The sequence below is a fragment of the Lasioglossum baleicum genome, chromosome 1 (assembly GCF_051020765.1).
Source record: "Lasioglossum baleicum chromosome 1, iyLasBale1, whole genome shotgun sequence".
Classification (NCBI taxonomy): Eukaryota; Metazoa; Arthropoda; class Insecta; order Hymenoptera; family Halictidae; genus Lasioglossum; species Lasioglossum baleicum.
The window spans coordinates 11,180,100-11,202,601 of NC_134929.1; the positions used below are offsets into that span (position 1 = coordinate 11,180,100).

The window sequence follows — 22,502 nt, forward strand, 5'->3', positions numbered from 1 at the left end:
TTTTCATTTACAAGATTGTTATTTTGATTTTGTAGTTCTTTTTACCATCCACGACTAGTATATAATGAAGGCATCTTTATAATTTCATTAATTGTGAAATAAAAAAATCTAGACCCGATTATTTGACCGGTCGTGAAACGCGTTTAGTGTACGATTAGCTTTGTACCTCAAAGTTTCATATAATAAACTTATAGACTGTAATAGCATTTTTCTTAACCGAAACGTTTCATAAGAATTGCATTCTAAAATCGGAAATATCGAAATATCTCTACATTTTCAATTTTGAACGCAATCGAGAGACATACAGCACCATCTGTGGTCGAACTTTCGAAGCGATAGGTGGCAACGAAATTTATGATATGATCGACTGCATTGAAGCAGCAATATGGCGGTCGCAAGCCACAGTGGGCCGAACGTCATAATATTACAATGAGAGAACAAGACATATCGTGTGATGGAGTATTAACGTATTAACAACCGTAACTGAACGAGATGCTTTCTTAGCGATGACATTGCCTACGGAGTATTTGCAGCGGCACGACGGTTTCCGTTGAGACAGCTCTAGGAACCGCCAGGAAACATAATAATGAGTCCTTCTATCGGAGTACTTGTTACAGAATATTCCTAACGCTGACAGAAGAACGAAGAAGCGACTCGCAGATCCTCCGGCGAATGGAGGTACGCGTCCAATTATATTATTTACCTTAATCTTAGAGAAACAATAATGTATCTTATCATAATAGCTTTTTAATAGTGCTATCAACTAAAGTTATATAGATAGTCTTCTCATTTCCTTTCATTTACCAACATATCTACGAATATGTTTAGATAAAATGATAAAATGTAGCCTCATGTTTCTGTAGTTTTTCAGTGCATCAGGAAGTGCATCCACAAAGTCTCTAAGGCCTAATGCATGATTGCAAATCGACGAAACTTGTAACTTGAACTTTTAATATACTGTGAGCTCTACGCAAGCAACAATGAATCGAATAGATGGCGGTTCGGATAACGGCTGGCACGAGTGCGCCAAATGGTTGACTCGATGCGGAGCTCTAAGAGCAGATCACAAAGCGAACTGGCCGAAAGCAACCGCGATCGATTTAGCTTACACATTGAGGGACGGAGTACTGCTATGCAATCTGTTAAACATGGTGGATCCCGGTTGCATAGACATCAAAGATGTCAATCAGAAACCGCAAATGTCCCAATTCTTATGTTTAAGGAATATCAAAGTGTTTCTGTCCGCGTGCTTAACGATTTTTGGCCTGTCCGAGTCCGACCTTTTCGAGGCTTCCATGTTGTTTGATCTGACTAACTTTCATCGTGTACTATGTACATTATCTGCTTTATCCAATTGTCCACGTCTCAGACGCAAAGATATTCCGTGAGTTAATTGTAATCTATAATTCCTCGGGTGCGAGTTATATTATTTTAACGTATAATATATTTTTGTTACAGCGGATTCTCCGTAGGACATGGTAGATCGCAAGAAGACATATACAAAGATTTGCAAAGCGCCGGTGCCGGGTAAGCATCTCTGTTGTCTATTTGTAAAATACTGTACAGTTTATGAATGCTATCAGTTATAGCGAATTATTCTAAAGATATAAGAACATTAATGTATCCGATGTAATATACAACAGCACATGTATATATGTGTTGCACATTATAACCCGTCAATAACTTCTGTTAATGGGTTTAGCCCCACAACAGGAATGGTAGCATTTACCATAAAGCCTAAAGCTATGGATGTAGATGAATCCCAAGTATACCAAGAATTACTTTGCTTCTCGAGTAATTCTCAGCACGACTGGCCTTCCGAGAAGAAGGTATCTGTCGTTTGTAATTTGAAAGATTTAACGTGTTTCACAACCAAAGTACCAAACATCACTGTATTCTGCTGTCATACAGTGATACTGGCACCACTGTTTTCAAGCAATAGAGGATGATTCGCGTGAAAGGGAACGCTTAAAGGGGTAGTATTGTTTCCAGGATTGCAAGGGTGCGAGATGCGCCTTCCCATTTCTCGATAATGCAAAAATGAGGTTTCTCAGTAGTCAAAAGCGCTAGATAAAAGATCAATCTAGGCCACAGTCGCCCTCGAAAGTCCTATTTTTATGTTTACGAGGCGTAATTTGCTATTTTCATAAAGCTACGACAGCTACATACTGCCGAATAATGCAAATTACGCCACGTAAACGTTGAAATAGTACTTTTGAGGGCGATTGCGGCCTAGATTAATCTTTTATCCAGCGCTTTTGACTACTGAGAGACCCCATCTTTGCATTATCGAGAAATGTGAAGGCACATCCCGCACTCTTGCAATCCTGGAAACGAGTTTACTACCCCCTTAAATATTTTTCATAGTATCAAAGATAAAAGAAAAATTATACCGGTATCTACTGATGCTTATGCTGATAGAGATTATTGTCAAGGACTTTTGAAGGTCATTGAAGATAAGCGTAATAGAATACGAGCAATGATCTTAAAAATACCTTAACAGTGGTTCCAGTCAAGAGATCTGTTAATATCATCGTGTTTGCCTCTATCGAGCAGTATAATTTTACATGTTCGCATTTTCTTCTATCCTTGATACTAAAAAAAACATGTAGGTGATCTGTTTCGTGTGATTCGACCTGTCTAGCATCCGCTGCAGAATTTTCTGTGTTAAGCTATGCCCCTTATTCTAAACGAGATGTATCATCGCTAGAGTTAGTTTTAAGTTTGCCAGAAATTTTACTTTTGTTTCGTGCATGAATATTGCATGGCTGTTCGTTCATGTTTTTATGCTAAAGCCGTGAGGACGAAGGTCGCCGCAGAAGGTTTAGAAGGCGAGAAGGTGATGAAGCAGGTGGAGGAGGGGACAATGGAGATCCGGTCGGTGAGGAAGACGGATACGGAGCATTTTGCAGCCATGCTCAAAGCGAGGAGATCTACAAGGACCTTTGTAGTCTGCACTTGCCACCTCCTCCATCTGTTGTACAGGTCGTTAATGTTTTTTTTCATTTTATTTATTTGCTATCTCCATATACATAGAATATTGGTAAATGTGACGTTTAGGAGGACTCTGTATGCACAGGCAAATTTCAATGTAGTAGCATCAATATATTGTTTTGTTGAGCGACGGCTAAAACCTTTTGAAGGTCACTCAGGAGTTACCCTTGAGATACCCTTGATAACATCTATTCATCAAGGTCATTGGAGGTGGATTTCCTAAACGTCATATTTACTAGAATATTTATTTCAATGATATATGACATTATAAAATTGTGTAAGTCATTCAATGTCGAACCATTGGTCTTGTTACGCTTCATAGTATGTACCTACTTACTCTGAATGCCTCACAAGAAGTCGGTGACGTCGTTTCATTTGCGTAATGTGAAGTCTAACCATTGGCTGCGAGCAAAGACGAAGACCCTTTGTCTCTGTGCCGTTTCACGAAACTTCTTGTGAAGCACAGACAGTACTCCGCATTGTACTTTTATTGCGAATGAATCATTTTTATAACGTGTTCTCCTTATAAATAGGACGGTATAATCTCCGGAGGCGGGAAAAGCGATTATGTGATCCAGGAGCTCGTTGAAACCGAGCGAAATTACTCGGACGTCCTCAATAGTTTGCTCAAACATTTTGCTAGACCGCTCTCGTCTTTGCTGCGACCGGAGGATTCAGCGCGAATATTTTTCGGCATTAAAGAACTCGCAGAAATTCACGCCGGTTTTCACAGTCAGCTCCGCAAAGCCCGAGGCGGCATTGCTTTGGCACAGGTCTTCCTCGATTGGCGAGAAAAGTTCCTCATATATGGTGATTACTGCGCAAACCTTACTCTCGCGCAAAACACATTGCAAGAAGCTTGCGCGCGAAACGAGTTAGTTAATCAAGAAGTTATCGTAAGTTTCCTCAGCACGATTGTCTAGCCCATTATGCGTGTTCTACTCTACGTAATAACTAGACTGCGGATTTTTATGCATTTACGAAATATGAAACAGTAAATGATTAGAAATATCTAAAAAATATTGTAATGATGTTTTCATTGTAAAAAATCTATTATAAAGGATGAAATGAATTTTGATGTAACTCTTGCTACCCACAATCGCTGAAAGATATTTTTATTTTGCATTAAGATTCGCAGTCTAGTAATAACTAACATTTATTAATGTTACACCGATTACAGAGATGCCAACAAGAAGCTAATAACGGTAAATTCAAGTTGAGGGATATACTCTCCGTTCCCATGCAAAGAGTATTGAAGTATCACTTACTGTTGGATAAACTAGTGGAAGAGACACCTTGCGATTGGTCGGACGACAGACGTTATCTTGGAAGAGCCAGAGAAGTTATGGTCGATATAGCTCAATACATTAACGAAGTGAAACGTGACTCGGATACGTTGGACATTATAAAGGATATACAAGCATCGATAATTGATTGGGACGTTCCGGAGGATGCACAATTAAAAGACTTCGGACGGCTGCTTAAAGATGGAGAACTTAAGGTACTGATTCGGCAAGCATATTTCAGAATACGAATGTTAACGCGAGCAACGTGTGTTGATTACCTTGCAGGTCAAAGCTCACGGCGACCAACGAGTGAAAGCTCGTTACGCATTTGTCTTTGAGCAAGTAGTATTAATTTGTAAAGCGGGCAGAGGAGAGCAATACTGTTACCGTGAGACTTTACGGTTGGACGACTATAGATTGGAGGATCATACGGGAAGACGAACAATCGGCCGAGACGCGCGATGGACTTATCAGTGGATTCTTGTACACAAACAAGAATACACAGCTTATACTTTGTTCGCCAGAACAGAAGATCAGAAGCAGATGTGGATCAAAGCGTTCCAGGACGCAATGGATAACGTCAATCCCTCTGCTTGCCGCAACACTAACCACAAGTTTAAACTGACCACTTTCGACCGACCCCTTAGCTGTCAGCGATGCGACAAGTTCCTGAAAGGTCGCATATTTCAGGTAAAAGAAACGACAGTAAATCTGTGTCCATGCCGAAGCAACATCGAGCAACTTTTTCTCGCCTGTTGTTGCCTTCTTTTTCTTCTTGTATTCGGTAAAAGCAAAGAAGAAGGTAACAGGAGGCTACAAAAAGCTGCTCGATGTTGCTTCGGTGTGAACTTTGGTCAAGTATCAGCGCAATTATGAATTCTTACGTCTGGATAAATAATTCTGTCATCCATATGCGGGTGACACGGTAACGAATGTGTTAATCGGATAAAATCAGTGGGAAAAGGAGTGTTACGGTATGTCTTTTATTGGTTCAGGGATATCGGTGTGATGTGTGTCGTTATGCTGTGCACAAACAATGCATTGCACAATCGGGCCGATGCGCGCCAGTGCCGTTGCCACCTCCACCCCCGCCGCCTCTACCATGCGAACGTGCTCTGTCAATGAAATTATGGTTTGTGGGTGAAATGGGCCGGGACGCAGCTTCCAATAAATTAGAACCCCGCGAAGATGGTACATACATGCTACGAATGCGGCCTGCAGGACAATCACGTTTGACACACGAAACGAATTACGCTCTTAGTATCAAGTAAGGTTCTCCTACGCAAAACTGATAAGAAATTTTCGAGATGTTAATCGACGGAAAACTTGATAATGTGTATGTGAATATTATAGGGCAAATGGAGCGGTGAAACACATAAGGGTGTTTAAACGTGACGTCGATGGAGCCGATTTATATTATCTCAGCGAATCTCGTTTCTTTAAGAGTGTAGTCGAACTCGTCGAATATTACGAACGGGTATCGTTGTCGGAGAATTTTGAGAAATTAGATCAACGCTTATTGTGGCCGTACAGGCGTGTACTGGCCAAGGCACTATTCGATTTCCGTGGAGGGGAACGTAATCAGCTGAGTTTACGACGAGGCTGTAGGGTTGTTGTATTGAGTAAAGAAGGCGATGCCAAAGGATGGTGGAAAGGAAAGATAGGAGATCAAATAGGATTTTTTCCAAAGGAATACGTCGAAGAGGAATAATAAGAAATTCGATTACTCAGGTATATTTTCGATATGATGGCACAGACGATTCTCAAATATTTTTTCATATTAATCGCGTCATCGTGCAATTATAACACTTTATTAAAACGCCCCTCGGTAGAGAACTAAAGAAAAGAGAGTAAACTATACATATTATAATATAATACATTTTTACATTGTATAAAATAGGGATAAATTCATTCGTGCATCAATATCATTATAAAAAATAGTTTATTTTATTGTTCTCTTAACTCGAGAGGTTGTGCCGTATCACAATTATATATAAATAGAAAGTACATTTGCGTGTATGAGAATTGAACACATAAAAGCAACTATATCTAGTGACTTGTATAAATGAAAAGAATTAATTATTTTTCGGTACGATATGGCGATACCATGGAATTTTAGAAAAAAAGTAATTCATAAAGATCAAAGTTGTCTATATTTGTATATTAGAATCACCTGGAAATATTATATTATATTGCCAAATGTTTATAATTTGTAGACAACTTTTTTTCTTTATGATTATATTTTAAAGTCAATTGTCGAGTTTCAATTGTATATACTGTAATTCCGTACTGTTAACAATGCAAATTTTAACTATTTCTTAGATAAATATATATATATACAAATACATACATAAGTATCGCTACACGCATGACAGTAGCAAATTAATTGTACTATTTTTTTAACTGTTACACATATTTTCTGATTGTGCCAATGAGAATAATCAATAAAATTTAGTTCTTATTCAAACGTTAACATAAGAAAGAAATACTAACTTGTGGGTCCTACAATTCGCTATTATCTTTACTTTTCCTATGACTGTATATAATAGAAGCTACCTTTTGCTCTAATCTTTTACAACCAGATATTGCATAAAGATTGTGAGGAGAAGGTCCGAAAACAACGTAAGACATTCCAAATTTTACGTGATCTTCAGTAGGAGTAACGTCTCTACTTTTGAAAGCTTTGATTAAACATTGTTTTATATGTATTTCTTCGAGCGGTAAAAAAGGCACATAATGGTCTATGAGATTTGTGTCGATTGTATCGCTATGATGAAAACCACCTCTCTCGTTGAACGCTCCGATGCTTATCAAATTCTCAAAATCTTGAAGTTTAGTGTGGCTTCTGCGTTGACCTTCTCCCCAGAGAGTTAATAAGTGTTGTATGATTCGTGAACTCCCAGTATTCGATAAAAATATGTATATTGCTCTTGTAGTGTTCAACAAAGTTCCAGAGAATCTCCACGACTTCATTTGCGTATTATAATCCAGAAATGGTACAAGAACATTTAACAAGCCTTCCGGCATCTTATCTACTTCATCGAATACAAATAACGACGACTCGCATGTTTTTAAACTGTTGATGATAGTTACACGTAACTCTTCCTATATCGGGTCAAATAACACAATATAAAAGTTAACTTGTGTGTGTTTTTAAAATTAAAAATAACATACGATGATACGTATAAATTGCAGCTTTTATTACAGAGCAATGGTAATAGCTACAGTATGTATACATTTCTTTTGTGATTTAAAGGGGTAGTAATCCTATTACTATATAGTAATATATATATAGTAGTATATAGTAATCCTTTCCAGGATGGCAAGGGTATGAGATGTGCTTTCTCATTTTTCAATAATGCAAAGATGGAGTTTTTCAGTAGTGAAAAGCGCTAGATAAAAGACTAATGTAGGCTGCAGTTGTCCTCAAAAGTCCTACTTTTACGTTTACGAGCTGTAATTTGCATTATTTGCAAGCGTAAAGCTGCACATGTAGCTATTTTCATAAAGCTGCGGCAGCTACATGCTGCCGAATAATACAAATTACACCTCATAAATGTAAAAATAGAACTTTTGAGGGCAACTGTGGCCTAGATTGATCTTTTATTATCAAAAACCCCATCTTTGTATTATCAAGAAATGAGAAGGCGGATCCTGGAAACGAGTCTACTCCCTTAAACCCAGCCCTGTAATAAAGCACCAAATGTTTACCTTGTATCGTTCCAAGTCTCGTTCCAAAGGGAAATCATTACGCCCATTGAAAAAATGATAAAACTGACTTTGTTCCCCTTTCTTGTAAAATGATTTAGCTATCATTTGAGCTACAAATGTTTTACCAGTTCCTGGGGGACCATGGAAGCTCATAGCCAGAGCTTTTGGAGGATTCGATCGACTTAAATGTCCATGTAGAGCACTTACTATTACACGGTGTGCAATATCCTGTCCATAAAGCTCGTTACTAAGAAGATCATCTAATTCTATAAATAAGTACATAATTACCCATAAACTTAGATTCGATACGAAAGTACGCATAATACTTAATTTTCTATGTTTGATATACTTACTGTTGATGTCAGGCGAAATGTATTCGCTATTACAACATTCCACAAACTTGCATGGTAGGTATTCTACCGAGGCACCAAACAAGTTGTATATAGACGACACGGTTTTTCTCAAATAAGAATCACATTTCACAGGAATTGTTGCGAGACTGACAACGATACATATAGGCAACAAACCGGCGAAATTCATTCTCTGTTTTTATTCGAATGTTCGTAAAAAAAACTTGGACTCGATGAAACTATAAAATATCTTGTAATTGTGTGACATAAGGGGTTAACGATCATACATTCAAAAGTGAATTAATGAGCGAAAAAAACATTCAATTGTTTCGCAAAGACGTGTATTCAATTTGCACGCCTAAACTAAACTGTTATAAAATTCAGATATTGGCACATAAATCGAGGCTTCCGATTGGTCTAACTTCTAGTCAGAACTTCTCGCTACAGATTTGAAAGCTCAAAGTGTAAACATCAACATAACTAACATAATTTTATAAAAAAAAAACTAACAATTTTATAAGCAATTTGCTGGTAAATTGGCAGCGAACATTGGCCAAAATCTGTTACGCCATCTAGAACGGTTTTGATGACTCGGGCCGGAATTGCAGGTTATGTTTTTGCTAGCAAGTTACGAAAACAGCCGCTAGATAGCATCACAGATTTTGGTCAATGTCTGCTGCAAATCTGCCTGGATCTGCTAGCAGGTTTTACTGTTTTTCTGGCATTGCAGATCTGGCTATTTGAGTAAGAACTGGATTCACGCGTGTACTTTCAGGGTTTCTGATTAATCGAAAATCATTTTCTTCTACGATGCGAATTTGTTGTAACTTATTATCAAATTAATACGGTGACTATACTATTTCGATCTTACCGCGATAGCGAAAGTAAAATATTTCCAACTAATGATGCCCATTGCTCGAAATATTAGCAGAGAGGAAATTTCCTCTCTGCTATTAGAACCTGGCATAAGATTCGCATCGTCTACTAACCGAATCGCTAAATTCAGACTGTGGCGGCGGCTAACCGACAAGCAGTCGAAACTCTGTGCGTTCGATTTGTATTTTCTAACGAGCGTTAGAATTATTCCAAACGAGACATATATAATTGTTAATATGTAGCTCATGTTCTGTTTCTTTCTGCACAGCGGTATTTGTATAATACTCGACGACCTTCGGAACCGTATTCCTTTTCTGGATAGAAGAAAAATATGGCGACAGAAAATACTACGTCCGATGCCGCTCCTCCTCAAATATACACTCGAGCAGAAGTAGCTAAACACGTCTCTGCCGATGATCTGTGGGTTGTCATTCATCGTAAAGTGTACAATTTGTCTTCGTTTCTGCTTAAGGTTGATATAATCATCATTTCTTAATTTCAATATTTCCACGTACCATGTATTTTCCGCGAAAACATGTATTTATGCTCTTATATCGTTTGCTTGAAATTTAAGCATCCAGGAGGAGGAGAGATTCTTATAGAAGTGGCTGGCGAAGATGTGACGGAGTCTTTTGAAGATCTTGGTCATTCCAGCTATGCCAGAAAGATGATGGTAGACTACGAAATTGGAGAAGTTGAAGATGAACCTGTCGAACCTGTGGTTGACAAGACCAGGTATGAAATTATTATCTGTAAGTTACCGCATATCGGATAGCACAATTCATATTCTAACACTTGCTGCGATATGCTACATTTCTAACAATCTGGTTGCGGGCTCTTTTCTTTATGTAGCTACAGAATGTGTATTCTATTTGTGCATTGTGCTTGTGCTATCCGAACCTGTAACATTATTGAGAATTTAAGAGTTACAATGTGTAGATTAGTCAATGCTGCAACGTGTTGTGATGATTGGCAATTGCAGTGCTTTTTGGAGGCCATGGCTGATACCTATTGCACTTGGAGTACTGGCGACTCTTGTCTACCGTTACTTTATCAAAGCGCACTGAATCATTCCTGACATTTATTTTTTGTAATTTGTATTATACATAAACGATTGTTACAAACCAGAGGATATTATGTATATTGCACATTATCACCATTCTTTTATATCATGGAATTGCACATACGAGAGCTGGCCTAGCGCAACAAAATATACAAGACAGGAGAATTTATTTATTCGAGCGAAATCAAGAGGTTCATGCGTATACAGTATGATCGAGGGGACATGATGAGATGCTATTGAATAATAGACAGTATTTCGTATCGACGATCACTAGGTATTGAGTCGTGGTCGAAGACAAAGGGGAAATGGTATTGGATGCCAGAGGGAGAAACGGAAGTTAACGAGGGCGTAAACCCAAGACGTTAAAGAGAGAATACTGTATACATATTTATATGTAATATAAATGTTTGTAGAATACCAGTAGACTGACTACAAATACAAGAACAAATTACTTTACCCTACACCATTGCATCGAGCTTCCTCACAAGTAAAAGAATGGAGATACATTCGAAAGAAACGATACAAACTTGAATTGAATGAAACAGTGAATTCAGATCAACATTTCACACATACAAGTGCTCTTATATTCAGTATAAAAACTCACGTATAACAAAGGAATGAAATTAGTTGAAGAAGTCGAACGAAAGTCTCGAAGAAGAAGGTATTTTGGAGTTTTTCGTAAATGGACATGCATTTACCAGAAGAGGAAGTTTTCATTTTTATAGTTTGTTGCAAACGATTAATGTAGCGGTGCATTTTCAAAATACAGCATATTACTGAATCTTCATTGTACATTTTTGTGTATTGTATAAATAAACTACTTTTTGTTATGTTTCTTAGATGTACTCTTCGATTGCATACCGCTCGATTATCAATTGCAATTAACGATTCAAACTTCAATTTAATCGATGTATAATTAGTGATCGATGTCTGATTAAATCAATCAATCAACTCTTGCGTAGGCAACCAGTTACACAGATACGTGTTTACTATATTTCTTTTAACAATTTTTTATGTCCAAAAAATATCACAAAACTGCAATGAGTGCTCACTTTGTATACATTACTACATCGATTTATATTTCTAGAATAAAGATTTATACAAATAATTTTATATTAAAGCTTCAAATATATTTATGGATTTTGGTTGCCTACACAAGGGGTTTAATACTACTTTACCGACTGGTACCGATATCGACCGCATCTCAAGAAAAATAAGTGTAACAAGCAGATGAGAAAGAAAAATTCTGTTTACTGCATTCATATTAATGTTGAAATATTAACATTACAACAAACTTCCTTTCGATGCAAAAGAAATCACATTCGAGGTTCATAGTAGAAATGAACCGTACAAAATACTCGATTCCCCCTAACTACCGGCGAGTTTGAAATCCTGAGTAGAGTCCAGTAGAGTCCTACGAGCGCGTGATAGAAAAATACATTGGGTGATTCCTCTACTCGTATATCTCGTCCGTTTACAATTCTTTATGCAACAAGTTTGTAAGATTTTTCCAAATGTTTACGAAATAATGCATAAATCTACTTGTATACCTCGCTTTTATATCGCTCTATATCAAACATTTTAAATTATCTTGTGTCATGACTTGTGGGCACCAGATACTCCGTTATCTTAAAACACTACATCCTATGCATATCCTATAACTATGCCGGGTCTATAAGTATATATGGTTTAAGAGAGGAACGATATCGAGCGAGTTGTGGCGCCGACGCTGGGCGTCCGCTTGTCCATCCTGCTGTCCCTGTTGGTGTTGGTTTCTTCGCAGCTTCCCCTACCCGGCCTCGTTCCTGGTCGGTGTCGGTGTTCTACGTTCTACGGCTGCGTCTCCTTCCGTTGAAAGCCCAGTGCCCAGTTCATCGTCGGAGCTGGATCGGTGCATATCGTTTTTGAATACGCTGAGTTAAGCAAATCATTCGTCGAAGCCCGTGGACAAGTGGGAAACTCACGTTAGAACCGCCAGGCGACTCGAGCAGGGGACGCGTCGGAATCGACAGACAGGAGGAGCAGGAACGTTTTGGTGGTGTCCAAAGCAGAGAGCCGAAAAACCAGACTAGGAAGAAAGGGGCGAACGGAACGGTCGCCCGTCGAACCTCGAACAAGAGAATCGTGAGGGAACGTTTTCGCGAGAAAGGTGTCAGACGGCGTGCAGAAGACAGCTATAGTCTGACAAAGACGTTGCTTGCATTGAACAGTCGGCGTAGTGTCATGAGAGGCGGTCTCACAGTCCGCCCTTCTTATCGGTCCCTCTTAGAGTCATGCATGTCGCGCCCTTCAAACGAGGTAAGCGATACGTAAACCCCCAACCATATCAGACAACCGAGATTTCCTTGATCCTTTCACCGCGTCCTCCGACTGTTCCTCGACTTGGCGCGACAACAACAAACGTCGAGAGGCAACTTGTTCTCACGATTGAAAAGATTCGCGCGCTTTCCAACCCTCGCCGGGTCACTTCATTCATAAACACCGCTTCCATTCTTGGGACAAGCCTCTCTTCGATACACCGCCCGGCCTATACAAACGGTTACGAGCATTACGAGCTGCCTCTCTGTGTCGTAACGCGCTGCTTTCACGGTTCGCGCGGTCTCGAGACTCTGAAACGTGCGTCCAACATGATTATCGTTTCGTTTACAAAACAGGCACGTCCGCTCGATAGATGCGATAACGTGCGAATTCACCCTTAACGATCTGGCGGTGTCCGGGGTCCATTTCGACCCGGTCGTACCGATATTTCAAGTTTCGTTGAAATTGAAGCTGCTTAACTCGATAAATAAGTACACTAAGTCCTCGACTTACGCGGTTAAATATGCCTGAGCACCACCGCTGAAAGTTTATTGAAAAATGAATTTGCGTAAGTCGAGGACTTACCGTACTTTCAAGAAGATATTCTGAGAAAATTAACAACTACTGTAAACCGATCTAAATGAATCGACCTAAATGTTTTCCGAGTATTCAAAACAGTGCTTTTTAACCGAGGCGTATTGTCTTGGCGGTTAGAACGTAGATAACACATGCCAATGCAGAGCTTTCGAAGACGGCTGTTGTTGGTTAATTACATGTGTTTACAACTTGTGCGCTCGTTTTATCGCCGGCGCCATAATAGACTGACGGATATACACGGTCGAGACGGTCGCGTTCGGAATACAAGGTAGCCAAATATATAGTTAATGGTTAGAACGCAGGACAAACCGCACGTTAGCGGACTCGTCCGTATACATCGTGTGTCGTATGCACGTGCACGGCCGCGTCTCGACTTGGCAATTGCAGTTGTTTACGGTCGCGCGAAATTGGCGCGAGTACGACTCGGTATACATACATACAGGCGTATAGGACGGTTCGCCTCGATCCTAGACCAAATTCGTGGCCGAGCTGGGTAGGGAGCGTTCATTCAGGGGCGCGGGTTCTGGTTATGCAACGCGGGAGCCAGCGCGGACGCCGAAATTCACGAGGGGTTGCGTCATACTGTGAAACCGGACCACTGGAGTTCACAGAGTGCACGGATTACGAGAATAACCCCGCGTTTTCTATTTAAGCGATCCCGTACGCCGTGTGCGACACCACTGACACGAGATGTATCCAAAAATTTAGAATCGCGGTACAAATTGGCACAGAGCCGGTTTAACGGCCGAAATGCGTCTCGGTTGAAAGTGTCGTTTAACACAGGTGTGGCCAAACTTTTACGTACCATGCGTCGTCAATTTTTCACATAAGAGTTCAGATGCGCCATACAACTCGAGCACTTTTTCTATCTTTTCTCACGTTCATTGTTGGAGTTGAAAAATAGGGATAACCCAATGACGCAACTAAATTAATTCATTTACGCCAGTTCGAAAGATACACGTTTATTGTAGCACCAATAATCTACATTAGTGAGAAGCGATCTCTTGGATGAGAGGATGATCGCTGTCGTGAACCCCGCAATTCACATCCTACAATTATATGAATTGAACTGAGAGCACTCAGATATGTAGATGGATTCTGTTGTGACGTCTACTTCGAAAGAATAAGTATAGGCGCAAGGATCCATTGAACTACAGGTTGGCCACCCCTGGTTTAACAGATGGCTACGCTTAGGTTCATTTCAACTGTTTATCAATTTTCCAACCCCTTTTACTGCGATTAGAAGAAAATTTATATCGTTTGTATCTCTATATGTTCGTTAATGGCTAAATATCGATAACGGCACGAACAATAGGCTTGATATTATAGCGATAAAATGTATTCTGTATAGGTACTTTATCTAGACTCCGTTTTCTCGTCATACCTACTTAACTTTGTATGTAAATTGCAATGGAAAACTGATATGCATTTTTCAACTCGGTAAGTATCAACGTTAAATAAATCAAAGATTAATCACCAGGGGTCGGCCAGCTGGATGACCGGGTTAAAATGTACCCAGGTACCGTCGGTCAAGGGCCAGTCCGATCGTTATCGTATTTAACGAGTAGATCCGCGTTCTTAAATTAGAAGAAACGGGTTAGGCGCGTGTCGCGTACGCGTTCATCGATCTTTCATCGATGCGCTGCCATTCCTTGCGCTCGCTGTATAAGCAAACGGAGTCGGGTGTCTAAGTCCAACGCGAAATCAAACAGGAAAGCACATTTTCCGATGTATCAGCAAACTACGACTGCTAACAAGATGTTCCGAGAGCGCGATTAAAATCTCCTCGAAGAATCACGTACGGTATAATATACCATTGCACGGTTACTATTAGACTAACAATAAGTAGGTTGAAGCCTACGATATTCGAAACGGCCGAAGATTCGTGCAAAATTTCTTATCGAAAAACAAATTTCAATGAGATAATTAGCGAGCTAAGGAAAGAGAGAAGTTTCAGCTTGGTTTTACTTGTTTTATTAGATTGCTACCTAGGGAATAGACCAGCGGTTTCCAACCTTTACACTACTACTTTTATATTTTTAATAGATAATAGGCACGTTTTAAAAACTGTTAACCCTTAGCACTCGAATGGTAGCTCTGTGAGGCGCCACTAGAAATTACTGTACCATTATTTCAAAATATTGTTTACATTATTAAATATATCGGTATCTAATCAATTACCAAACATTTAGGTATTGCATGAGCTATTATACCAATTTCATATCCACAAAATTTCAAAAATCATTCGGACTGGAAATATTCTAGGCCGGAAGAAATGTTTAATTGTCGAGTTAAAACAGCTCCGAGTGCAAAGGGTGAAGTTTCATTTATTTGTAGATATTGTAGTATGAAAATGAATGTTTTATTAACAAATTTTAGACTGAACTACGTCGAAAGTCAGCTGTCTAGTCGAGGGGTGGATCCTTCCGATTCCCCTGGTGTTTGAAATTTCATTTGCTCATTGTCTGAACTGCATGAAAGCAGTCCACTTGCGAGCGTGAGTTCGACGCCGCGCCGATCGAAACGGCTCTTCCCATGAGTCCGAGTTCGCGTGCCTATTTTGAACGTTTCACAATGAATATGTGCCGTATGAAGTGGCCGCAAATAGACGAGCGAGTTCAGAACGTAGCACTTCGACGAAGAGAGTCCGAGCAACGCGACGGCGACGGGCTCGGTTAAGCCAATTATATTTATGCGTGTCTGCCGAGTTACACTTTTCAATGGTGTTTCGATGCCATTCGCTGCCAGGCCGAATGCGTTTTAATAAACACTGTTCTCTCGCGACTCGTACGTCAATCCTGGTCGATCACATTTGTCGTTCGTCACGGACGCGATCTTTTATTTATTCTCTCTGCTAAAAGATGCCTCGGTCGAGTCATAAGACAATAGAAAATACGACGATCGATATAGGATGCAACGATAAGCATTGGACAATGCCGCATAGCTATAAATCGACAGCTTTACACAGGTAATTCGACCCGTAGGTGCCGCGTGGGAAGGAAATTGAATGCTGGTCAATTGTATTTGCGCATCGGCGCGGCGCGCTTGCAGATCGCACTTTTCGACCGTGCATTAAAATTCGAGCGTATATTTGCTCGACCATCGATCCGGAGGTTTGAAAGTTTCATTCTGGCTCGGTGTACCCGGCTGAATACATATACGCATCCTCGACGACAAAGGAACCATAGAAATTCAGCTGTTGCCTGTTCGTGTTCGCTCCGGCGTCGCACGAGACTCGGTCAAACAAATTTAAGCTCCCAAGCACAATTTAATACTCTTTTCTCAAGCAAGTTGACCTTCATCTTGAATCGGTCGAGACCGCGCGCGCGCGAAGATCGGTTTCTTTCACAGGAACGATAGATTAAACCCAATTGGATCATTACGCTGCCTGGTCGCAATGGACATTCACACGATTCGTGATAGTCTCGCGTCTCCAATAATGAGAATCCGACGATCATTTGTATGCCTTTTTAACGTGTTCCGTGCCACGTGTACCACTGTGCGCGTGTGTCTGCGGTGGTACACACTGACATATTTATTTAACGAGCTAAAAACATATATTTTATAACAAGTTTGAGACTGTAGAATATATTCCCACCAAAAGAATGAGGCGTTATAAAAAATGTAGAACAAAGCAAATGAACGTGAAAAAAGAACGTGTTGAATAAAAGTCTTCATTCGCGGCATCGAAAAAAATCGATTCATAAATGGTCCGATTTCGTAGACGATTGTCATGTTCAATAATGAATGATCGTTAAGCTTGCTTTTAATTGATACGGTGCGCGAACGAACGGTTCAATGACGACGTAGCTAGAAGCGCGGCGAATAGTCTGTTCCTTCTTGGAAAATGATGCAAAATAAATCTCGGTTTCGCGCCAAACAATACAGCCATCGTTTTGTAACTGCAGTCCGATGAGTTCCGCGAACGACCATATTTGCACATCGAGTTACCGCTTTGTGGAATTTTTCAATATAAATCGTTGCGTTAATCATCAGCCGATAGCGAGCGCAGCCGGTGGCAACCACCTTCTGCGTGTTCGGCGACGTCTTTGTTAGTTGAATCGTTTAAAACCATTAAACTCGGCTTCCCCTTACGCCTAGCAATTAGATTGCTCGACGATGGAGCGAAATATCGGCCGCGATTGCCTTTAAACGAGACCGAATTACGTTCCTCGAGTTTCCGACACGCACGACACTGTCGATGTAAGAAGAGGCTGTCGTCCGTCGTCACGATACTATTGCGTTCACGTGCAATTAATATTCGCACTCTCTCTAAAAAAAAACGATAACTTTTTTTAATATAGGACTATACGATTTGAACTTTTTTTGGGAACAATTAGTTTGAAAGATTGTAATTGGTCGGAATTGTATAGAAAATACTAAAAGTTGTATTTTACAACTTTTTTTATGTAGGCCTATATTGAAAATTTAGTTAAATAGTTTTGTAGATCTGTGTCGCATTGTGAAAGTTTCATCGAAATCGGTTGATCGGTTTATTGCAGTTAGAAGCTGAAAATCGTGAAGAACTGCGATTTTTAACATCTTTAAACCTTTGTAGCTTATTGCGACTATGTTTAATTGATACATATCTACGAAACGTGTTTTCTAAATTTTCCATTTTAACACATAAAAAAGTTGCAAAATACAACTTTTAGTATTTTCCCTGCAATTCCAACAAACTTCACAAAAAAGTTCGAATCCATATGGTCCAATATTAAAAAAGTTATCGTCTTTTTAAGAGTGTCCGAATGGGAGTCACTGTACCTTTTTGAAGCTCGACTCTTCCTGTTCCAAATGCACCTTGAACTTGATGATTTGTCAAAAACATTTCCTTCAGCGAAAACCGCTCAAAAGATGGTTATCTCGTTCCAAGGACAACTGCGTTAACTCACGGCTCGATAATTTTTGGCAGTCTCCGCGATCCCAACCTCCTCGATTAAGTTCAAAGGGAAGGACGTGTTGGAAGCGTATAATTTCGACACTGCTTTCAGCTTGAACTGGCTTAAAGGTAAAAGGAAATTTAAAACTAAAACGTACAAGCCGCGCTTGGAAACACGAAAGTTTGTGTTTCTAATAAAATTAAGGTAAAACCGTAAGCGACAGGGGTTGCGCGTCAACCCAACAGGAATCGCCGAGGGCAGTTCGAAAAATCGTTCACCCTCCGTTCATGTAAATGTCACTATGCGAATAGGGAAAATCGATAGTTCTTTATCGAAAGGTCACCTTGAAAGGAATACTACGCCTCGCATGGTACGGTCGCTTAATTCGTTCGCAGAATGCAACAAGTTCGACATTGCCCGGCGAACGCTGTACGTTCGCTGTACGCAATCTCGCGACGTTTCCTTTACTGAAATTTTTCTATAAAGATTTATTGGGGCTCCGGTCGTAAAGGCTTATCGGCTATCGATGTCGCTAGCCGATAGTATTGATTTTCAGCGCGGCAAACTCGCGCGGTCCGATAAAATTCAACGACCGGCCGGAGACCAATTACGACCGGCGATTAATAAGTCCTGCGTCAAATTTGTTTCAATTTAGTCGCGGGCGCACGGACGCGCGACGCAAAAAAAAAGAGCAAGCGTGTAAACGAGGAACGCAATTATCGCGAGTAAAGACGCGCGAGCGTGCGCGTCCAAGCAATATCGCCGGATGGGACACGTAAAGAAGCAATAAACGATCCCGGTCACGAGAAATCTGTTGGCAACCGGCCACGCCAACTATTACGGTAACGGCAACGTCTCGAAGATAATAATATAATAATGGACGTCACGTGGCAGCATAAATACAAATTCAACGATTTGCCGGTTCTTAGATCCCCTCGAGCTCCTTCAAACTATGCGACACGCCTTTCATCAGTAACGGGAGGCATGAGACGCGACGCGGCACAGTCTCCGTATTTCGAAACGCCGCCACTGATTTTCGAGTTGACCGTCGACGACAATTATCCAGGTTCTCTTCGTTCCATTTCAAGTTTCACGACCGAGAATCAGGATCGTCTCGAACCGACGAGGAATCGTACTCTAGTTAGACTAGCCGACATCGATGGAACCGGCGCGACAGATACTTGGAAAAATATTGGACTCGTATTTTTCTTATCTTATTTTCGCTGCAAGGAATCGGTTAGTCGATCGTCATAAAATTATGTGTAAAGATAAAGATGCAGTCTGGTGATTACAGACCTTAAAGTTCGGAGTGAAGCACGCTTCTCGGTGTAAATCTCGCAAACTAGAGGGTGTAGAAGAAAACACTTCGCGCGTGTTCGAATTGGAGATATAATCGAATATGTTCGTTGAGCCCCTTGTCCAACAATATTGTCCTATAAAAGTTCTAATCAGCGTAACCGAAAAAATTAATCGTAGTACAATGTATCGACAGATATTTTACTCCGAGAGCACACAAGAATAAAAAAACCATTGTATGAACTCGCGTTGGACGTTCGTAGGAAATATTAATTAATGACGATATCGACCGTTTGGTACAGTACTCGTTCATTAGTCATCCTGTATATGTAGAGTCTGGTAAACTATGTACGAAGATAGTTATATGGTGGTCTATCGACGATAGACCAGGAGGATAGTGAGCCAAGCGTTCCGGGACAGTCTACGATTGCACATTGGAGTTTGACGAGTGAGAGGTTCTATCGGAGAACAAGTAAATGACGGAGAAACGATGTGTTTCAGCTACCGTGGGACATGATCCACAGACGAGCAACGGCAATCAGCCACAGCAACAGGTGCAAAGTGGCGGCGGCAACGGTGGCGGTGGTGGTTGGAATGGGATTCCCGAATCGACGTTGGTATCGCGAGCAGCCCGAATCAATGGAACCAGCAACAGCAACGGCTGGAACACCGTTGCTACGACGCCTTTTCAGCAACAGCAACAGCAACAACAGTTACACGAACGGAAACAAAAAGAAGCTAAATCGGGGGACATGGGAGATGATGAAGACGGGGGTGGAGGGGGTGGAGGGCTGGAGGGGACGGACCCAGAGGAGAACAACTCTGTTCACCTCAAGAGACGGGTGGGACTCGTCAGTGGGGTGGCTCTAATCGTTGGCACCATGATAGGTAAACACTTGGACCCTTTATTTTGCATAAAGATCCGCAGTCTAATGATAATATTGCAGCAATTGTGTAACGTTTGACGTGTGTGCAACAGGTTCCGGGATATTCGTTTCGCCGTCAGGGCTTTTAGTTCGAACCGGCAGTATCGGGATCAGCTTCCTCGTATGGACGGCCTGCGGATTGTTGAGTCTGTGCGGCGCGTTGGCATACGCCGAGCTGGGTACGATGAACACGAGCAGCGGCGCCGAGTACGCCTACTTCATGGATGCATTTGGTGCGCCGCCAGCTTTCCTTTTCTCGTGGGTTTCCACGCTGGTCTTGAAGCCGTCGCAGATGGCGATCATTTGCCTATCCTTCGCGCAGTATGCGGTCGAGGCGTTCGCGGCCGACTGTGATCCACCCGAGGAAGTCGTCAAGATCGTTGCCCTCCTGGCGATAATACTAATACTGTTGGTGAACTGTTACAGCGTTAATCTGGCCACAGGTGTGCAGAACGCGTTCACCGCGGCCAAATTGATCGCTATACTGGTTGTAATCGCCGGCGGTTCTTACAAGTTGATACAGGGTAACACGCAGCACCTGAAAGGCGCTTTCGACACAATGGACGGCAATACCGTGAACATCGGCAGATTAGCCACCGCCTTTTACACCGGCTTGTGGGCCTACGACGGATGGAACAATCTCAATTACGTTACCGAAGAGATCAAAGACCCATCCAAGAACCTACCGCGTTCCATCATGATCGGTATACCCCTGGTCACGCTATGTTACGCGTTGATAAACATCTCTTATCTAGCCGTAATGTCGCCGTCGGAAATGATCGAAAGCGAAGCCGTCGCAGTGGTAAGACCACAATCTGTAAATTTTGTTTCGATTAGAAGCCAAGAATTAGAACGAACGTTAGTCACATTCCCTTTCCTCCTTTACAGGGGACATTGTTCAAGCATAGCACACCGATTCTAATTCATTCTTATACGGGACACAATTTGTTCAAAAATACTTGACACGTATGTATTTAGTTTTATTCGCGATCGTTCGTATCTAGGGGGCGAAAACAGCAGCCCGTAAAGCTGATACCAGATCGGATAAAACAGAGACTACGTGACAAATATTTTTCTATAAATTATTTCCTATACAATTCTCATTAAAATCGGCGTGTTATGCTTGACCGATGTCCCTTGTTAGTCACATTTTTAGTCCACGATCAAATCGATTCGAACTCTTCGAAAAGAAACGAACAGAGACAAAACAAAACCAAAAAAAAATCTCTAGTCGATGGGAAATAGTCATCCTCGTATAACGTTTTGCAGACTTTTGGCAATCGGATTCTTGGCGTCATGGCATGGCTCATGCCGCTCTCGGTTGCGATCAGCACGTTCGGTTCCGCAAATGGTACTCTCTTTGCAGCAGGTAGACTATGCTTCGCTGCATCCCGCGAGGGTCATTTACTCGACTGTCTCAGTTATGTGCACGTGCGACGATTTACTCCCGCCCCGGGCCTCATCTTCCACTCCATTGTTGCAGGTACTGTTCAAACTTATACAAACGATATAGTACCGCCTATCGTCAAACTTATTTCAAGACTCAGAGCCAATAAAACACGTTTCTACCGTCCAGGAACAATGGTATTGTCCGGGAACATAGATTCCCTGATAGACTTCTTTTCGTTCACCGCTTGGATCTTTTACGGCGGAGCGATGCTCGCTCTTTTGGTGATGCGAAGGACCAGACCAAATCATCCACGACCATACAAGTGTCCGCTGGTGATACCTGTGCTCGTACTTGGAATCTCTGCGTACCTGATTGTAGCGCCAATCATCGAAAAGCCTCAAATCGAGTACCTGTACGCAGCCGGGTTCATTTTCGCGGGCATGCTTGTCTACCTCCCATTTGTTAAATACGGATACGTGCCCAAATTTATGGGTAAGCATACCTATCCAACATGCTGAACAGAACACAAATTATACCACTCGATTAAGCATAGATATTCTTGACACAAATGATCAAAGGATGCGATATCTATATCTAAATATTACACATGCTATTTGCAGAAGGAGTGAATGTCTTTCTCCAGATGTTACTCGAAGTGGCACCAACAGCTGCAGCCTTCGATTGATTTCGGGGGAATGTGAGAGAAGGTTTTTGAAATGCCAAATCATTCCATTGAGGCATCCGGAAATACATACGAATATATATATATATATATATATTTTAAATATGCATATGCGAAAATGTGTACCCTATTATTAAAGCTCAAGGCTGGCCC

General features: G+C 41.1%; 4 protein-coding genes across 11 annotated transcripts; 3 read left to right on the forward strand and 1 right to left on the reverse strand.

Annotated features, from left to right (window-relative positions):
- The first annotated feature begins 365 nt into the window (after window positions 1–365).
- On the forward strand, window positions 366–5,991 carry Vav (Vav guanine nucleotide exchange factor). Of its 2 annotated transcripts, none has more exons than XM_076424553.1 (9): window positions 366–678; window positions 864–1,384; window positions 1,459–1,527; window positions 1,703–1,829; window positions 3,528–3,890; window positions 4,175–4,495; window positions 4,566–4,970; window positions 5,276–5,547; window positions 5,634–5,991. In XM_076424553.1, exons 2-9 carry the CDS (start codon window positions 981–983, stop codon window positions 5,989–5,991), a joined length of 2,319 nt encoding a protein of 772 aa, XP_076280668.1. In that variant the 5' UTR covers window positions 366–678; window positions 864–980. The 2 variants fall into 2 exon arrangements, with proteins under 2 accessions (XP_076280668.1, XP_076280602.1); XM_076424487.1 differs by lacking the exon at window positions 1,703–1,829 and adding an exon at window positions 2,796–2,985.
- Window positions 5,992–6,782: 791 nt separating this feature from the next.
- Window positions 6,783–9,137, reverse strand: LOC143209889 (torsin-1A). The gene is made up of 3 exons (XM_076426213.1): window positions 8,345–9,137; window positions 7,992–8,257; window positions 6,783–7,385 (listed from the first exon to the last, which is right to left on the reverse strand). Exons 1-3 carry the CDS (start codon window positions 8,529–8,531, stop codon window positions 6,783–6,785), a joined length of 1,056 nt encoding a protein of 351 aa, XP_076282328.1. The 5' UTR covers window positions 8,532–9,137.
- Cyt-b5 (Cytochrome b5) lies at window positions 8,956–11,121 on the forward strand. 5 transcript variants are annotated; one of them, XM_076427353.1, is made up of 4 exons: window positions 8,956–9,085; window positions 9,486–9,689; window positions 9,792–9,952; window positions 10,157–11,121. In XM_076427353.1, the coding sequence occupies exons 2-4, from the start codon at window positions 9,549–9,551 to the stop codon at window positions 10,293–10,295; spliced, it is 441 nt and encodes a 146-aa protein (XP_076283468.1). In that variant the 5' UTR covers window positions 8,956–9,085; window positions 9,486–9,548; the 3' UTR covers window positions 10,296–11,121. The 5 variants fall into 5 exon arrangements, with proteins under 5 accessions (XP_076283468.1, XP_076283519.1, XP_076283385.1 ...); XM_076427404.1 differs by lacking the exon at window positions 8,956–9,085 and adding an exon at window positions 9,092–9,385 and having other exon boundaries at window positions 9,460–9,689; XM_076427270.1 differs by lacking the exon at window positions 8,956–9,085 and adding an exon at window positions 9,092–9,385.
- Window positions 11,122–12,029: 908 nt separating this feature from the next.
- LOC143209374 (b(0,+)-type amino acid transporter 1) lies at window positions 12,030–22,427 on the forward strand. 3 transcript variants are annotated; one of them, XM_076425029.1, is made up of 7 exons: window positions 12,585–18,897; window positions 18,985–19,121; window positions 19,853–20,239; window positions 20,331–21,079; window positions 21,547–21,760; window positions 21,854–22,159; window positions 22,288–22,427. In XM_076425029.1, exons 2-7 carry the CDS (start codon window positions 19,040–19,042, stop codon window positions 22,350–22,352), a joined length of 1,803 nt encoding a protein of 600 aa, XP_076281144.1. In that variant the 5' UTR covers window positions 12,585–18,897; window positions 18,985–19,039; the 3' UTR covers window positions 22,353–22,427. The 3 variants fall into 3 exon arrangements, with proteins under 3 accessions (XP_076281226.1, XP_076281144.1, XP_076281058.1); XM_076425111.1 differs by lacking the exons at window positions 12,585–18,897; window positions 18,985–19,121 and adding an exon at window positions 12,030–12,578; XM_076424943.1 differs by lacking the exon at window positions 12,585–18,897 and having other exon boundaries at window positions 18,932–19,121.
- Window positions 22,428–22,502: the final 75 nt, after the last annotated feature.

Coding starts and splice junctions, on each gene's coding strand:
- LOC143209374 (XM_076424943.1), top strand. CDS start 18,932: ATGGACGTCACGTGGCAGCATAAATACAAATTCAACGATTTGCCGGTT. Junction 20,240..20,330: donor AATCGTTGGCACCATGATAG/GTAAACACTTGG, acceptor TGTGTGCAACAG/GTTCCGGGATATTCGTTTCG. Junction 22,160..22,287: donor ATACGTGCCCAAATTTATGG/GTAAGCATACCT, acceptor TGCTATTTGCAG/AAGGAGTGAATGTCTTTCTC.
- Cyt-b5 (XM_076427353.1), top strand. CDS start 9,549: ATGGCGACAGAAAATACTACGTCCGATGCCGCTCCTCCTCAAATATAC. Junction 9,690..9,791: donor TGTCTTCGTTTCTGCTTAAG/GTTGATATAATC, acceptor TTGAAATTTAAG/CATCCAGGAGGAGGAGAGAT. Junction 9,953..10,156: donor CCTGTGGTTGACAAGACCAG/GTATGAAATTAT, acceptor TACAATGTGTAG/ATTAGTCAATGCTGCAACGT.
- LOC143209889 (XM_076426213.1), bottom strand. CDS start 8,531: ATGAATTTCGCCGGTTTGTTGCCTATATGTATCGTTGTCAGTCTCGCA. Junction 8,258..8,344: donor CATTTCGCCTGACATCAACA/GTAAGTATATCA, acceptor ACTTATTTATAG/AATTAGATGATCTTCTTAGT. Junction 7,386..7,991: donor GAGACTTGGAACGATACAAG/GTAAACATTTGG, acceptor GACCCGATATAG/GAAGAGTTACGTGTAACTAT.
- Vav (XM_076424487.1), top strand. CDS start 981: ATGAATCGAATAGATGGCGGTTCGGATAACGGCTGGCACGAGTGCGCC. Junction 1,385..1,458: donor CTCAGACGCAAAGATATTCC/GTGAGTTAATTG, acceptor TTTTTGTTACAG/CGGATTCTCCGTAGGACATG. Junction 1,528..2,795: donor TTGCAAAGCGCCGGTGCCGG/GTAAGCATCTCT, acceptor TTTATGCTAAAG/CCGTGAGGACGAAGGTCGCC.